Source organism: Crotalus tigris, unplaced genomic scaffold, assembly GCF_016545835.1.
Source record: "Crotalus tigris isolate CLP2741 ecotype Arizona unplaced genomic scaffold, ASM1654583v1 scf7180000017903.3850313, whole genome shotgun sequence".
Taxonomy (NCBI): domain Eukaryota; kingdom Metazoa; phylum Chordata; class Lepidosauria; order Squamata; family Viperidae; genus Crotalus; species Crotalus tigris.
In genome coordinates this window covers 876,818-894,559 of record NW_024096713.1, presented here as the reverse complement: position 1 = coordinate 894,559, position 17,742 = coordinate 876,818, and the positions used below count along the sequence as shown (strand labels likewise).

At 37.0% G+C, this 17,742-nt stretch overlaps 1 protein-coding gene across 8 annotated transcripts in view; it reads left to right on the top strand.

The window, feature by feature from the left end:
* The window catches only part of ASB3 (ankyrin repeat and SOCS box containing 3), a 79,555-nt gene extending 71,671 nt beyond the window's left edge, over positions 1–7,884 (top strand). For 6 of the 8 annotated variants that reach the window (XM_039344315.1, XM_039344320.1, XM_039344314.1 and 3 more), the window contains one exon: positions 2,955–7,884. In XM_039344315.1, the coding sequence (XP_039200249.1) occupies positions 2,955–3,190 (236 nt within the window). In that variant the 3' untranslated portion in view covers positions 3,191–7,884. The remainder of the gene's footprint in view (positions 1–2,954) is intronic. The other 2 variants (XR_005556831.1, XR_005556832.1) reach the window with 2 other exon arrangements.
* Positions 7,885–17,742: the final 9,858 nt, after the last annotated feature.

Genomic DNA, 17,742 nt, shown 5'->3' with positions numbered 1-17,742 from the left:
TGATCAATTTATGTCTCTTTCATGGGTAATGTTCTGAAATTGGTCTCAGTTAACTGCCACCAATATCACCTACTGCATGTACCCATATGGAACTTGTTTTTAAGATGATCTCCCAAAGGAAAAATATGTGCCATATATATGCATGATCATCATTCAAAACTCCTGTGCAGTGTGTTCTTCCCTGTGTTTTCAGTAAAGTGAACTCCAGCTACAACCAATCCTGGAGATTTCCTTTTTCCTCTGAAAGTGTGCATGTACTGTGTGTATGTATGTGTATGTGTATGTGTACACATGTATATATATACACACAGAGATAGAGACACAATTACAAAATATGTTTTTGTATATACCTGTATATACACATAGTTTACCAGCTGATGGTAAACTATGCATATCAAAACCAGAAGCTAGGAATTTTATCCCAGCCCTCAACTCCAACTTTGGGATAACAGTATGGTTGTTCCTACTGCCACCATTTCCTGACAGTTAGAACAATTAATCTGAACAGCTTGCCTTCAGAAGTTGTGGGTACTCCATCACTGGTTTTTCAGAAGGTTTTTAAATCATTTTTTTTTCCTGAATGAACATTATGTGAGGCATCTATTCTTCTGCTTCAGTTTTGTTTTTCCCACTAACTGGGATTCCAGTACGTTAAATCTTGAAGAGGAAAGGTCGCCAGCCATGGTCTCCTGCCTAGAAGACGCCCTCTGCTTCCTGGGGGCTGAGTGAAAAAGATCCATTCCAAATATGCTGCATGCTGGAGAGTTTCTGCAAGGAGGCTGAGTGAAATCGTTCTTCTCAAAATCCAAGCAGGATGTTGCAAAGGGCATTTAAAGCATGAGGCATTTGCAGCCAACTTCCAGAAGTGAAAGGATTCCCTCATTTCTGAGGCTGGCTCCAAATGCATCATATTTGAAACACTTCATGCCAAAATCCTTTTCCGATTTCAGGATGAAGTTCTCTAGCCCGGTGCTACAGTTTCCTTCTGCTCACAGAGGGGAACTGCCTGTCCCCTCCCCCCCTTTACCTGCAAAATCAGGTAACTCTTTTGCTGTGATTAATGACCCACATGATCACTTAATCACCACGACAGGGAGAGTCAGGATTGTAGTTGTTGAGTAAGTGATCATGTGGGCATTTCACTTTGGGATTGCAATGACTTATATTTTAAATTCTGGACTCAATTTGGTAATAAGCCAAGGACTATGTGTAAAGTTGTGTATTTAGAACTGTAACTTCCAGCTCTGCAAAGTAGCTTCCCAATCAGCATTCTTACAGTTTCTGTATAAACAGAAAAAAAGTCTTAACAAATATACTTGTTTGAAGGCCAAAATATTTTTGATCAGTCCATAAAGATTTCTGCCTTCCTTATTGTTTGCATTGTAACCAAAATGTTATTGGAAATAATTTGTTCTTCAACATGAGCCTGTTTATTTGAGGATGTTAGCCAAAGCACGCTTTTCCTTTCCTTTCTTTTTTTTCTTTTCCTTCCAACCAGTGTAAATATTTTCCATAACTTCTTTCAGCACAAATATTTTTCCATCCCCATGATAAAATTGGAAGAAGTTTTTGGGGCCATCCAGTCCTTTGGTCAGTGCAGGAATCTAGATTAAAGCATTCATATTTTATATCTATCCAGCTCCTACTTGAACATATCCAGTGAACCAGAGCTTACCACCTCTTTCAGTAATTGGTCCCAGTTGTCAAAATGTTGTTAGCTTTATAATTTTCTTAACATTTAAAAGGAATCTTCCTTTTAGTTAAATCCATTATTGCATCTTGCGCTCTGGGACAATAGTATGGTAATAACCTTCTCCGATGTGAATCATTTTAGGTATTTGAAGTGATCATCAAACCCCTCCCAGTTGGCTTCCTTCAACTTATATTTCAGCTTGGTATCTGAAATTTCAGTTCTGTTTTCTTTCATATTTAAAAACATAGGAAATGTAAGTTTTAGACATCTAAATCTATCTTTTCTTTTCCTTCCTTCCTTCCTTCCTTCCTTCCTTCCTTCCTTCCTTCCTTCCTTCCTTCCTTCCATCCATCCATCCATCCATCCATCCATCCATGTGCACACAGGCAGACATGAAATAGAGAAAGAATAAATCAGAAAGCCTGAATGGAAAAAAAGGAAAGTAAAAAAGAAAAGTTGCTGTCTCAACACTTAGGCCTGCTGTTTACCCTTATTTCAGGTCCTGATTTAAATCTCCTCTGCTTTGTCAGTGGCTGTCCTTTGATCTTATTTTATTTAATTTTAAAACACTGTTTATTCTTATTGTTTTAGGCCAGAATGTAGCTTTCTTTGAAGATTAGGCGTGAGAAAGTTAAGGATTTCCCATTCAGTAAATAATTAACAAACCCCTTTTTCCTATTATTATCAAAGAAGAAATATAAATATACAGATTTTATTGTAAAACAGTAGGAAGTCTAGATACCAGTCCAGAAGACTGTCTGTACCCCTGAGAGAGACAAAGTCAAAGAATGATTGAGACTGAGAGTCCCTCAATTCACAACGGACTACATTGGTTCAAGACTGTAGAAGTTTTGTATGGGGCCCCTTATCTTCTTGTTCTCTTTGTAAACTACAGAAGTGACCCCAAAGCCCTGGTTATGTCCCCCAGAATACCAAAAATTGTTACCAAATGGTAATAGTGATAATTTTTAATGTGACAGAAAAATAGAATTATTACATTACATAACTTGTCAATAATAGTTATTTGCTATTTTTAAGTTGGAATTAGATGAAATAAAATCCAATTTTGCTCTGGACTCTATTACTCTCTGGTGTATAGCCTGGGACATACTTACTCCTCAGAAGCCAAGTGTAATTCTTGAGTCAGGAAAGATATTGATCTCCCACTGCAGGCCTTTGGCGATGACCACTGAAGCAGAAGATTCATGAAACACTCACGTTATTTTGTTCCTGATAAATGCATGTTTCTCTCTTGTGACAGAACATATCCCATCCTTGTCTCATCTGTGCCGCCTGAAGATTCGGTCACTTTGTTTGCAGTCAGACCAGCGCATCCACCAGTTGCCGATACCTACTTGCCTACAAGACTTTTTACTTTATTTGGATGTATTAAGAGCATACTCCATTTCAGAATCTTGGCTTAAGGTGGGAGAAATCTATGAAGAAAGTACCCTGCCATCTTGTTCTAATTTGGAACATAAAGAAGATAAAAAATAGAACTGATTCAAGGTCGTCAGAATATTTATAGAGTTTTCACTTTTATAAAGAATGAACTATGCTCTGTTTGATTATTGTTGCAAAGGTATTCATTTTTCTTCTGTCACTCACTATAGGATAAACTCATTCAGCAGTCTAGAAGGAATTTCCTCATATGTCTCTCAGATGTGTCAAACCTAAATTATTTCCTGTCAGCAATGTTTTGAATGCAGCATGGAAGCTTTCAGATAACTTAAACCTTTTGTGAGTTCCCACTCAAAAATTTAGAATTTAAATAAATAAAAATAGCATGTAAACATAGATCACGTCAATGATTAGTTGCATCTAAAACAAGCTATGATGACATCAGAACGACAACCTGTGTGACTTTAGCTTATGGCACAGACTTTTCATGCTGCCATGACATCTGATACAAATACTTCCTTTGTGTAACAGACTTATTTGTTATTGAACATGTGCTATTCATTTGCCCTCCAGTGGACACTGATGGCAGTGGTCACTCCAAAATTAAAATAAGTTTCTTGGGAGTATTCTCGGTAAAATATATTGTTGTTGCGTTTGCTCACAATAATATAAATTTATTAATGATAATAAATGAAATTTATGAAAGAATTAATGAATTCATGTGTTGCCAGAGATCTCACTATAACAAATTCTGTCCTAAATATCATGTTTTCCCGATCTGGTACTCTCCAGACTTGTTACACTACTACTCTCTTACTGATGGCTGGTATGGCCATTGGTTTGAAGTCAGGGAGGATGGGAATTGTGATCCAGCAAATCTGAGACTTTGGGAAGGTTGCCATTCTCTCAATGAAGGGAGCAATTTAAATAACTTAAGTTAAAGACAAGGATGGATCCTGATTGGGATCCTAGAGACATGCTGCCAGTTAGAGGAGACAGTATTGGCCTAAACCAGGGGTAGGCAACCTTGGCTCTTTTATAACTCGTGGACTTCAACTCCCAGAATTCCTGAGCCAGCATGGCTCAGCTTGGAAACCTCTCCCTTTCCCCTCAGTGTGGCTGGCTCAGGAATTCTGGGAATTGAAGTCCACGAGTCATAAAAGAGCCAAGATTGCCTACCCCTGGAAACGGATGAATGATCTGTTTCATTGTGGATCAGTTTTTCCCCTCCCATACAGAATAGTTACAATTCATCTTCAGAAATTCCAGCCCTTGAGTGGTAGTCAAATCCATGAATACACAGTATTTTCAGGGATGTCTGCAGGCAGGCGGAATGAACAAATGCTGCATTGTGATCAAGACTTGCCTCTTTTCTCTGTGTGTCATGCATTTTAAGAAAAGTGGCAGATTCTTGAAGATGCTGCTGTTTGGTGTGTCGCTGTGACTAAAAAGTGTGGATAAAGTGCAGTAATTTAAAGAAGATGGAAGGTTATCTTCCTTCCAAATTAGGTTATCAACAGCTATTCTCCAAATAACAAAATCAAGAGTGCATAGGTCTGCTGTGTGTATATCACTATCAAAGCAAAAAATAGCTTGAAATCAGCTCCCTACACTTGCATGTATGCATACAAAGGTTGTGTGTTTGTGCAAGATCTGTAAAGATTGAGGGCATTCAGATTTTACAATACTTTGTAGAGTTACTAGTGTACATATGGCAAAAATTAATATAGTATTCCTGGCTTGTGATATTCCTGTTGGGTTCTTTCAAGCCTCTTTATAAAAAAATTGTTTTTTAAAACATTCTGTCATATTTCCAGTATTCACTGATAAAAGGTATGCACCCCCATTCCCTGGACAAATTATATTTCCAACCATTTTTTTCAGAGACCCTGCTCAAACCCCTGCATCTACCTTGCTTCTCATCTTACAACCCCTGGTTTTTTACTGCTGGATTTAGGTCACAAATGGTTTCCAAATTTCTAAATTTACAGATCAATTCTTTTTTACAGTATAATTCTACTCCAGGGAAAAATGTAGTGAGGCCACTTTTGTGCTAACAGAAGAGAGCATAAATATTTGATGTCTCATTCAGACTGAGAGTATGGAAGGTGGAAGCAGAGGCAGGAACAATGTCTCTGTATTTGCCAGACTGCAGTGATATTGTGCTGTGAAACTACATTTTTGCCTTTTAAAAATCAAATGCATTTCATTTTGATTCCTCCAAAGGGAGACACACAGGAGGAGGATGAAACTGCTGTGTGTCCACATCTAATTGGTACTTACTTGATTTTTTTATGTAAGTTATGCTGATTGTATGGCATGTTGCGGCATGCGGCAGAGTGTCGAGATTTATTTCAAATCGTCATGAATTCAGGAGGCTCAGTGAGAGGAAAAAGAACTACTGTCTCTCACAGTAGCTGACTTCATAGGATTCTTAGATAAAATAGCTGGAAGAAGAATTGCCTAGTCTGAATTTCTTGAATGAAGACTGGATAGTTATGCTTAAGGCACCAGGCTAGAAATCTAGAGTTTGACTGAGGCATAAAAGTCATCTTGAGCTAGTCATTGTCTCTCAGCCCGACCCACCTTATAGGGTGGTTGCTAGGAAAATAGGAGTAACATGTATGTTTGCAGCCTTGAATTATATATAAAAATAACACACACACACAAACACACAAGCACCGAGAGCCCCCCAGGTTAAAAATATTTGACTTTAAGGACCACGCCTACATGTAAACAGACTGCCTATTACTAAAAATGGCAGACAATATTCTCCCAACAGAAAGAAAATCAAATAAAATCTCTTTATTTAAAAGTTTACATCGTGTCTTAACTATTATTCTGCTAAATTCTGTTAAATCCATTTTTTCCCCCTTTTTCCGATTGTGGGAAATGATACATATTTTTATTTAGATTTATTAATCTTTCTAAATGACGATCTATATTAACAAAAATCATATGCTCTTTCAAACACTTATCTAGTCAAGACTCTAAACATTTCTTTAAAAATTTCATCTATAACTAAAATCAATTCTAATGTATCTTTCAAAGCTTCCTTTTAACATACGTACCTTCAAATTCGCTTTCAATTATATTTTGCAAACTTTAGGAATTGCTTAAATTGTGTATATATAAAAAGAAAGATCAAAAACTTCTTTCCCCTCCTTTTCCTCATCCCATTCTCAAGCCCCTTTACAAGCAGAAAACCGCATTTGAACTTTCAAGCTTTTTTAAAAGCAGTTATGTGCTTATAAAAATATGGTTAGAAGGGCTAACTAAATTCATATGAATTCTCTGGCTGTGTTGATAAGCACTCAAATACAGGTAGTCCACAATTGAGCCCAACATTTCTGCTGCTAAGTAAGATATTTGTTAACTGAGTTTTGCCCCATTTTACTTTCTTGCCACAGTTGTTAAGTGAATCATTGCAGTTGTTAGTAACACAATTGTTAAATGAATCTGGCTTCTCCAATGACTTTGCTCATCAGAAGGTTGCCAAAGATGAACACTTGGCCCTGGGACCTTGCAACTCTCATAAATATGATCAGTTGCCAAGCATCTGAATTTTGATCACATAACCATAGGGATGCTGCAACGGTCATGTGAAAAATGGTCATAAGTCACTTTTTTCAGTGCCATAACTTCAAATGGTCACTAAATGAACTGTTGTAAGTCAATTACTTGTAGTGTCTCGGTTTTAGTTCATGTTGCTGGCATGCCTTGTAACAGAGATATGCTAAGTGGACAATAAAAAAGGCAGGGAGGCTGGGCAATGGGTGCCTGGCAACATTCATTCCTCTCTAGTACTGGCTTAAAGTGATAATAGCCCTTTGGTCTTACTACTAGACACCCTACTCTCCCAAGATATGGCATGATTGGATTGATGCTGGAAAGATGAGAAGATGATATTGCTTTGTAGGTGTCCTGACCAGAAAGTTCAGACATAAGAAGCACTGAGGAAAGATGGGCAAAGTAATAAAAGAGTATACTGTTGACTTGCTTACTGCAACTGGATACCTTGTGGTATTAAAGACACCAGGAATATATTATCAAATAAGGACCAAAACAGAAGATAAAACTAATGAACCCCTACTGAACTTCAATAGGGGGATAAGTTACTGTTTCCATACCATCTTATCTCTCTTCCTTTGTATCATAAATATTTGTGTGTTTAGAAACTATTTACTGGCACAGTGATTTTTTTTTTATCTTTCTGCTAGAAGGTGAGCTGCTTATTGACCGACAATAAATCCTCTTCAGATGCCAGATACCAAGACAGTTAAAACTGTGTTCTTGCAGCTGAGGAATGTTCAACATTTGGCCAGGGAATAAATTTCACAAACTATTTATGTCAAGTCAATAAAGGTCTTCAGTTGTGTGGGCTTCTCCACATTAATATACTGCTTTGATGGAAGAAATACAACACAGGGGTAGCAGTGAGCTGTGGGGCAGTTATTGACCTGGTAATATAACGGAAAGTTTGTTGGAAAATGACTGGAAATTAATGGCATAATTAGTCTAGAAAATCACTATTGTTTGCACAGTGGTGCTGTAATCTTCAAAAACTATTGTTACTACATGTTTTGTATGGAGGGTTGGTTTGAATGGCAGAAGGCAATGTAAAGGAGCTCTCTGTATATTTTTCAAATGTCCATCAAGAATGATTATTACTTTTCTTATTGATAGAAATGGTTCTTTCACTGTTTACCATTTTTTTTCTTTGATTTCTATCTTCTTCCAAGAAACCTAGAGCCCTTTACAAGAAAACAATAAACATGTCTTAAATAAAAGCATTGAATTGAATTTGATAATGTTTAGGTACGGAATGTGTAAAAAAAAATAAAATAGAAACAACTCACCAAAATAATAAGTAGTCAAAGTGTGATCCTGCAATCACTGCTGTCCTATGACTGGATGAATAGTTCCATAATTCCATAATTGTAGGGGAAGTCCATGGATAAAAAATGCAGTAAAATGAATATATACACATGTGCATGTGTCTATGGTTACTGTCTGGTTAAATCTAATGGTGAAATGGGGTTGGTATGTCAGTCTTTGAATTCTATAATGCCAGTTTCATCTCTAATTATTTATGTACAAGAATAAATATCCTCTATAAAAATGGAGGATTTTAAGCAGATAAATAGCACAGAGAAAGAAAGCAGATGTAAAACCAACCATTTTGGATCTCCCATGCAGCACCTCATAGCTGAGTTCAGCTGTACACTGGACTAGACTAAAGCAGAGTCACGTGTGATTTAGAATATTGTGGGATCTCAGCCACAATCTCAGCACTGTATGAATCTAGCTACCCTATTATACCATGATAAGTTTTATTGGGAGGGCATAGTATGTTCACATCACATACAAGACCACTTCTCTTTTGCTATCCCTTGCTTAAATTTAGCATGTTGAGTTGATGGGATTGGTGTGTGTGTGTGTGTGTGTGTGTGTGTGTGTGTGTGTGTGTGTGTATGTGTAGAGGCAATATTGGGTGGAACATCAGCAGGGATTAAATTGTGATACTATTCAACAGTGAGATGCAAAGAGTGAATGGGAACTATAGACTATATCTAAGGATGGTTAAAGTACAACCTATGAGTCAGGGCCAAAAGAAAAATCTAGAAGACAGAGGCACACTAGAATTCAAAATGATTTAAGAAAAAAGGTGTTGCAGTGGCAGAATTGGGTTTACTTAGTCAGAAGTGACATAATTTTTATGGTTATTTTGTGGATAAATACACTTTAATAAAATGCCCAATTTATAGAGGACCAATTTACAAGCAATTAAAACATTTATCAAAAGCATCTCATCATAAAATAATTATAAATGTTTTCTAATTTGAAATATATACTTATTTATTGAATAATACTTTACTTTTTCAGAAGTAAACTTTTAAACTATCAATGTCTCTTCATTTCTTTTATATACATTTCTTTTATATAAACGTGATTATTTTCTTTTTATTTCTCTTTCTTAGTCAGTTGACAGCTGCCATTTCTCTCACTTTTAAGTTCCCTTAATTTTTATCTACAGACTCCCTATTAAGTACTCAATAAAGATAGGCTTAGTTAATTGTTTGCTTCTATTACACTAAAGAAACAATCAACCATTTGATCATGATTACCCCAAGCAGCCTGATTGAGAAATAATGAAGAGTCATCAAATTATTTGTGATTTAATTTATTTCAAATACACATACATAATTTTATTAAAGGCTTTTTAAAAAGAAGACAAGAACTAATACAAACCAATATAAAAGAAAAAAGAAAACTCTTCTCACTGATGGCACGATGGCCAGGGAGGACGGGATTTGTGATTCAGCACAACTGGGAAGCATGAAGTTTAAGGAGTTAGTTATCATCTCAATGAAGGAACCATAATTAAAGTAGCTTGGGATAAAATAAGGCTTGGCCTAAATGGGTGAATGATTTTATTCATTGTAAAACAACTTTTCCCACATTGGAGAATTTGAATTGTGATTCAACAAATCTGGAAGTTCCAAAGTTTGAAGAGACTGCTATCCTAGGAATTATCTTTGGATAAAGAAACTTCATGAAAGGACCAAGACAAATTCTGGCTGATCACATGGAATAAGCTAGGTCTTCCCGCCTGTCTGCCTAAAGTTCAGTGGTTTTTAATAACCCTGAAATCTTCACTTAACTTTGATTGGCTTTTAATTTACAGAGTATATAGATATTAGATAAGAATGCAAATACTTTAACCCTGGGACTTGGAGGGATAGAAGTGATAATTTTGGATTTACTTTTCAATTTAAGTGTTGAGTATGAATGTCATACCATTCCTTTGATTAATAATTATATACATAGGGTACTCATGAATGTATTAGCCAGGGCTTTTTTTGTCATAGAATGCCTAGAACGGAGTTCCGGCACCTTTTTTGGATGGAACTGTAGGGTAGGCAAGGCGGATTGTATGATGGCACCTTTTTTTTTTTTTTTTTTTAGAAAAAAAGCACTGGTATTAGCACTATACAGTTCAGTGAAATGAAAATAGATTTTCAATTCTTACCAACTATAAATGCAAAATCTGATTGTCCACCAGAGGATGCTGTTTAGACATTATTGCAAATGAACGTCTCTCAGCTTTGCCTGATTCACTCTTTGAGCCAACCTTAAAAAAGTAATTGTGACAAATAAATAATAAATAGGGTTTAACTCACTGCTTTTCAAACTTAACAACTTTAAGATCTGTGGATTTCACCTTCCAAAATTGTCCAGCCAATATGCAACGTTGCCAATTTTTTTTAAAAAAAACCCCACTGATTTAAATAATGAACAATTATATCTGTCAGGATTTCCAATACTCAGTACTTATAGAAATGTGTCCATTTCTAGGGTCTACTGATACAACTCGTGAAATCAGACTGCAAATATATGATTTGACAGTAATTACTGAACATTTCTATTAGCTTAGGAAGACAGAATTAAAACACTCTGACTATAAACAGAGAAAACTTAGAAGCTTCTCTTTAAGAGAGAGGTGGACAATAATTTTGCTCCAAAAGACATACTTTCAAAACTGTTTCTTTCCTATTTCCAAATACCAGAGGAACTATAACAGTAATGCCACAGGAAAGAAAGGTGCTGGAATTTCCAGCTTTCTGTTGTGTTCTGTTCTGTTGTGTTTCTGTTCTGTTGTGTAGAACAGGTATTTTACAGCTATTAAAGTCTTCACACATTCACACTAAGTTTTGCCACTTAGTTGATTTTTTTTAAAGGCACAAGTAATTGCACCCAATTCAGTAGAACCCTTGTCAATTTCAACAGTATAATTTGTGGATGGAGATCTTAAGGGCCCCCCTTCAAAATAACAGTAGACAAATATGTAAATATTTATAATAACCAGATTCTGTTGTCCAGAACAAAATGTAGGAAATAGATGGTCAATGCTGCTTGCAATAATCTGGAATAATCTTAGTCCTTGGAGGGCTCTTCCCTTAATTCTTTGTTTTTATTTTTTGCAATATTAGTGAATTGCACTCTATAGAGTTGGGAGGTCTCCCTTCTGTTGCTTATATCAACATAACTTGAGGGTGATTTTCAGATTGAAATTCAATGATGTGAGATGACTGACCCATTGCATCTCCTGTCTTAAAAAATTATGTCTAACTAGGTTACAGAGTTAAAACCGTGTTGTGGATTTGTACAATAGTTTCAGTCATAATCTACCTAAGCTGGGTTGCAGATCGTGCTAACCCCTCTGTCCTGCTGCCTCAAACTAATCAAGAAAGTCAAGAAGAAACCAGCATGGCTGCACAAAGATCTCTCAGACAAAATGAAAGACAAAAAGGACAAGTACAAAAAATGGAAAGAGGGACACATAACTAAGGCTGATTATCAGCAGACAGCCAGAACATGCAAAGATGAAGTCAGGAAAGGAAAGGCTCAGAATGAACAAAGACTTGCAACAGAAATTAAGGATAATAAAAAAAGTTTTTTTTTCAACATATTAATAACAAGAAAAAAGTCAAGGAAACTGTAGGTCCACTAAAGAGAGAAGATGGCAAGGAAGTAACAAGCAATAGGGAGAAAGCAGAGCTGTTTAACTCATTCTTTGCATCAGTCTTCACACAAAAAGAAATTATAGCACAACATAAAAAAAATACTGCAAAAGAAAAACTAGAAACAAAAATTAAAATAAGCAAGAAAATGGTAACACCTATCTGACATTGATGAATATAAATCACCTGGACCCAACAGATTACATCCCAGAGTCCTGAAGGAGCTGGCAGATGTTATCTCAGAACCATTGCACCATATCATTCAAAAATCCTGGAGCATCGGGGAAGTACCTGAGGATTGGAAAAGGGCTGATGTGGTTCCCATCTTCAAGAAAGGAAAAAAAAACCAGACCCAGGAAACTACAGACCAGTCTAACATCAATACCTGGGAAGATCCTGGAAAAGTTAATAAAAAAACAGATCTGTGAACTACTAGAAGCAAACAAAGTTATAACTGGTAGCCAGCATGGGTTTGTTAAAACGGACCATGCCAAACCAATCTTATTTCATTCTTTGATAAAGTGACCAAATTAGTAGACCAGCGAAACGCTGTGAACATATTATACTTAGATTTCAGTAAGGCATTCAACAAAGTAGACCACAATCTACTGCTTGGTAAGCTAGAAAAAGGTGGAATAGACAATATCACCACCAGATGGATTTGTAGCTGGCTGACAAACTAAACTCAACAAGTAGTCCTTAATGGTGCTACATCCACATGGAGAGAAGTAAGCAGTGTAGTACTACAAGGCTCTGTCTTAGGCCCGGTACTCTTCAATATCTTCATCAAAGATGAGGGAATAGAAGGGGAACTCATCAAATTTGCAGATGACACTAAACTGACAGGAATAGCCAACACCCCAGAAGACAAGCTTAGAATTCAAAAAGATCCTGACAAACTGGAACAATGGGCCCTATCCAACAAAATGAGTTTTAATGTGGAGAAAAGCAAAGTTTTACATTTAGGCAGGAAAAATCAAAGATATAGGTACAGATTAGGTGAGATCTGGCTCAAAAACAATAACTGTGAGAGGGACCTTGGAGTCCTAGTGGATGATCACTTGACTATGAGCCAGCAATGTACAGCAGCAGCCAAAAAAACTAATACAATCCTGGGTTGCATAAGCAGAGACATAGAATCAAGATCATGTGAAGTATTACTATCGCTTTATAAAACCCTAGTAAGACCACACCTGGAATACTGCAACCAGTTTTGGTCAACAGAAAAAAGATGTTGAGACCTTGGAAAAAGTTCAGAGAAGAGCAAGTAAGATGATCCAAGGCCTGGAGACTAAAACATATGAAGAACGGCTGCAAGACTTTGGTTTGGCTAGTCTAAAGAAAATAAGAAATAGGGGTGACATGATAGCAGTATTCTAGTATTTGAGGGGCTGCCACAAAGAAGAGGGGGTCAAATTATTCTCCAAAGCAGCAGAGGGCAGGACAAGAAACAATGGTTGGAAACTGATCAAAGAGAGAAGCAACCTGGAATTAAGGAGAACGTTCCTAACAGTGAGGACAATTAACCAATGGAACAGCTTGCCCTCAGAAATTGTGGGTGCTCCTTCACTGGAGGTTTTAAGAAGAGACTGGCCAGTTACTTGTCTGAAATGGTATAGATTCTCCTGTTTGAATGGGGGTGGGGTTGGCTAGAAGACCTCCAAGGTTTTCTATTCTATTCTATTCTATTCTATTCTATTCTATTCTATTCTATTCTATTCTATTCTATTCTATTCTATTCTATTCCATTCCATTCTGTGTTAGAGTTTGTCAAGCTTTATATTTCATGCAAATATGAAGACTAGATTCTCAACCTGGTTAAACATCCTGTGCAAATACAGCCATTATGTCCCACAGTGGTTTGAAACAATCATGGCCAGCCAACTAGATACATCCTTGTGTTTTGTTTCTTTGAAATTAGAAATATTAAGTACTTGCATTGACCAACAGGCAAATTTAAATATTAGCACGAAAGAAAACAACTTAATTTCTTTCAGACCACATGTAGTTTGCCCAGTTAGAATTAGGATTAACTCTAAAGTGAGCTTTGAACATCTTAGTAGTATTGGAAATGCACAAATAGCAAGAACATTTATGACATTTTAACAGGATTTGATGAACTTTGCAAGGTATTTATGTATTTGGCTTATCTGGACTTCCTCTTCTAATGATGTAGAGCAGAGTACAGTTCAAATTGCTATATATTCTGGCAGTCTATTTTATTTTTTTAAGAAATACTCTCTTTTCTTTTTAAAATGGAAAGAAAAGTGAACTGGGTTTATACAATAGCAATGTTTATGATTTGGGGAGAGAAGGAAAAAAAGGTTCAGTGGTTGTTCCAATTGTAACAGTAACAATTTCTTTGAATTGTTGAAGCAATTCCTTTGAAGATGTAACAGTTGTAAAAATTCCTTTGAGATAGACACATGGTGTATCCCAGTTCAGATCTAGTTACCATAAAGGAAATTCTGCTTTATCTGGAGAAGCCAACAGACTAACAAAAGGCCCTCTTCGTAAAGTCTGCTGGCATTCGGGAACAATGCCAATAAATCTGAAACACGACCCACCCCTTGTATCTCCTGTCTTTTGCCACTGAACTTCAAAGGACCCCTTGGTGAGCTCAGTGCTCCAGGCCCTTCCTTCCAATTCTTTTCAATCTTCTCCCTGCACCTTATTTGCTTCTCTCATAAGAGCTTTTGAACATTATATCCTGTTGATGTCTTTGGCTGTCTGTCTCAGAACTCACAGTATTCACTACAATATATTTTTCTATTTTTTAAATATATTTCACTATTTTTCTTTCAAAAAACTTTGGTTGGCTTTGTCTGCTTTTGTCTAAGGGCAGGACAAGAAGCCACGCATGGAAGCTCGTTAAAGAGAGATCTTACCAGGAACTAGGGAGAAATTTCCTGAGAGTGAGAGCAAATTAAGCAATGGAAGAGCTTGCCTCCTGGAGCTGTGGATGCTCCATTGCTGGAGGTTTTCTGGGAAATATTGGGCATTCATTTGTCTGGGATAGTATAAGGACTCCTGTGCTGGGCCGGGGTTTGGATTCATAAACACCAAGGTCCCTTCCAATCCTATGATTCTATGATTCTGATAATGATTCTTTGGCAAGTGCAGTTTTCATGGGCTGTTGAATACAATGAATATCAGCTTCACAGAAAACCTCTCTGGTTTCTAGCCTGAAGCCATAAGCATACATCAAACTGGCTCTACAGATAGATACTTATGGATTATAAGGAATTAATTAGTCAGTGCTAACTGATACTTGTGATCAATCTTTTCTAAGCATTTACATTTGGTTTTGAATTTGATATTTTAATGAAAGAAACATTAAAAAGGAAGAAAAGCATTATATAAAAATATTTAGATAGCCGTTTCTCTTTCATTCTTTCTCACCATTTGTTCCTGCTTCTTTGGACATATTCTGAACTTATTTAAACTTTATTATTGATTTTAAAATTGATTTTTTAAAAGGTAACAACGGCTATGGACCTGTGCAGCCTGAAACTCAATAGATATTAAACCTTTTCTGAGGAAAAGAGAGGGACTCTACTTCATGTACTGGTTGTTTTGAGGTCATGACTGATGTGTCTCTCACTGGACCTGATCCAGAGCAGGTTGGCTGCAACTGCCACTACTGGTCCACTGTCCTGGACAAAAGACACTTCTTCCACGGGTTCCTACCTAGTGACCCTCACTGCTGCAGTTAAGTCAAGGTATTGAGCTTCTGCAAGACTCTGTGGGTTGTGACTAGCACACCCAGAGGTTTATGGTGCCTGATTAACTTAGGGAGTAACTTAATCATATCTGTACTGAACATTTTACGGTGTGCATGAGGTAAAAAGTGTGGCTCTGCACACACTTTAGAGAGTATATAGCATATACACCCACTATTTCCTAGCCTATTTTTGAAGTCTGATTTCCACAAAACACTCTTAGCTCCCCTATCTTTTATTAATGCCGATTTGAAAAACTTTTTAGGTTCTTATCTTGCTTTTCAAGGAAAAGCTGTAGATCAGGGATGGAGCATATGCTTTCCAGGCAGAAGTTCTCATGTCCAGCCCTCAGTATCTTCAGTTATCGACTCATTCTGTTTTGTTTTAAAGCATCAGATAGCAGGAGATGTGAGAGCCTTTTCCTGGACTGCTGCAGCCAGTAATGAAATTAAAAAGCAGATAGTCTGACATGACTGATGCAGCTTCCTCCGTTCAACTGTGCGAATGGACTGTTGCTGATCTGATAGGGAGAATCATAGATCTAATGAATCTGTAAAGAGTGAGCAGATTTAAACTCTGGTTGTTTTAATCTATGGAATAATATCACCTTGAAAGATGTTGCCCTTGAAGAGTATTTAGAAATTCTAGTGAGTGCAAAATTAAAGTATATTGCATTGAGGTTGATTTTATATAGATTGAGGTTGATTTTAGGTGGTTGTATTGCATTGTTTTGCATCCGTTAAGTGATCTATAAAGACCAAAAGGCTTTAGATATAAAATATCTGGGAGAAAGAATAGTTTCTTTTATATTTGAAATAGTTTCTTCCAATTTGAAATCTCCACAAAAAGGATAGGATGGGGAGCAGGAGAGTCCAGGGATGTCAAAAAGTCAACATGGCAGGAATTATGGCACAACCCTGCCCTTTGTGTACAAGAAATACATGTGTGATAAATTTGGAAAACGGGGTTGTGATCATGTGATTTCAACTACCATCTTGAACTTTTGACCACTGGCCTCTCCGTGGATGCCCCTGGATGAGAAGAAGATGGCACACGACTTTTGGTGTCCTTTTGGAACTTCCCAGGGAGAAAGTTAATTTTATTTTTCTATTATTTTCTATTGTTTATTATTTTATATTTTCTATTATTTTATATTTTAATGTATACAGTTTACTGTTATAGGCTGTCCAACTCCCATCGCCTCAGAGAAGTTAACAATTAAAGAAGTAAACAATTACAGGTAGTCCTCGACTTATGACCAGACAATTGAACCCAAAATTTCTGTTGCTAAGCAAGTCAGTTAAATAGATTTTGCTCCATTTTATCACCTTTCTTGCCACAGTTGTTAAATGAATCACTGCACTTGTTAAATTAATAACACAGTTGTTAAGTGAATCTGGCTTCCCCATTGAATTTGCTTGTCAGATGGTCACAAAAGGGGATCACATGACCCCCGGGACATGCAACTGTCATAAATATGAGTCAACTGCCAAGCCATGGGGATGTTGCAACAGTCACAAGTGTGAAAAATGGTCATAAGTCACTTTTTTGATTGCCATGGTAACTTCAAACAGTCACTAAAGGAACTATTGTAAGTCAAGAACTACCTGTATAAAAGACAAAAAGAATTTGTTAATGGTCCCCAAAACAGCATGTAACCAAAAAGCCATTCAGCACGAGCTCAACCTTCATTCTGTCTTCAAGCTTCAGCTGACAACCAGGTCTTCAATAGCTTCCTGAACATCATCATGGTGGGAGCCATCTGGATCTCTGGGTGGATATCAATCCAGAGAACAGGTGCCTCACAGAGAAAGCATGCTTCCTGAGCTGCACTAGATGACATTGCTTAATTGATGGGTCCTAGAGCCCATCTACTCTGCCTGAATGAACAAGATAGGCTAGAGACAAACAGCCCACAAATAACTGGGCCGTATGCTACAAAGGACTTTGTAGGTGAAACCAGCACTTTGAATTGCACTCAGAAATAACAGTGCAGCTCATGGACCAAAGGAGTCCCATGGGCATAACAAAGTCATCACTGCCATCTCTGCTGAATTCTGGACCAGCTGTAGTTTCTGAAAAGTCTTCAGGCTTGCCTCCATGTAGAACACATTATACTAATCCATGTCTTTGTCCCATTCTTTGTTTCTTTGAAGGGGCCCAAAAGGTGCTTTACAAAAAGCAACTTCTCATCCAAGAAGCTTCGTCAGTTCTTGGATTAGAAGCAAAACATTTTCAAGGAAAAAAACAAGAAAGTCCAGTTGCCTTTTGAAAAACACCTTTGGGACAACCATGGCCTGGATGATTGAGAATCTCCATATACTTTCGAACGGACCATTAGAATACTTCAGTTTTGCTATGGTTTTCACATGGATTTTGAAATGTAATCAGTATGCTTGGT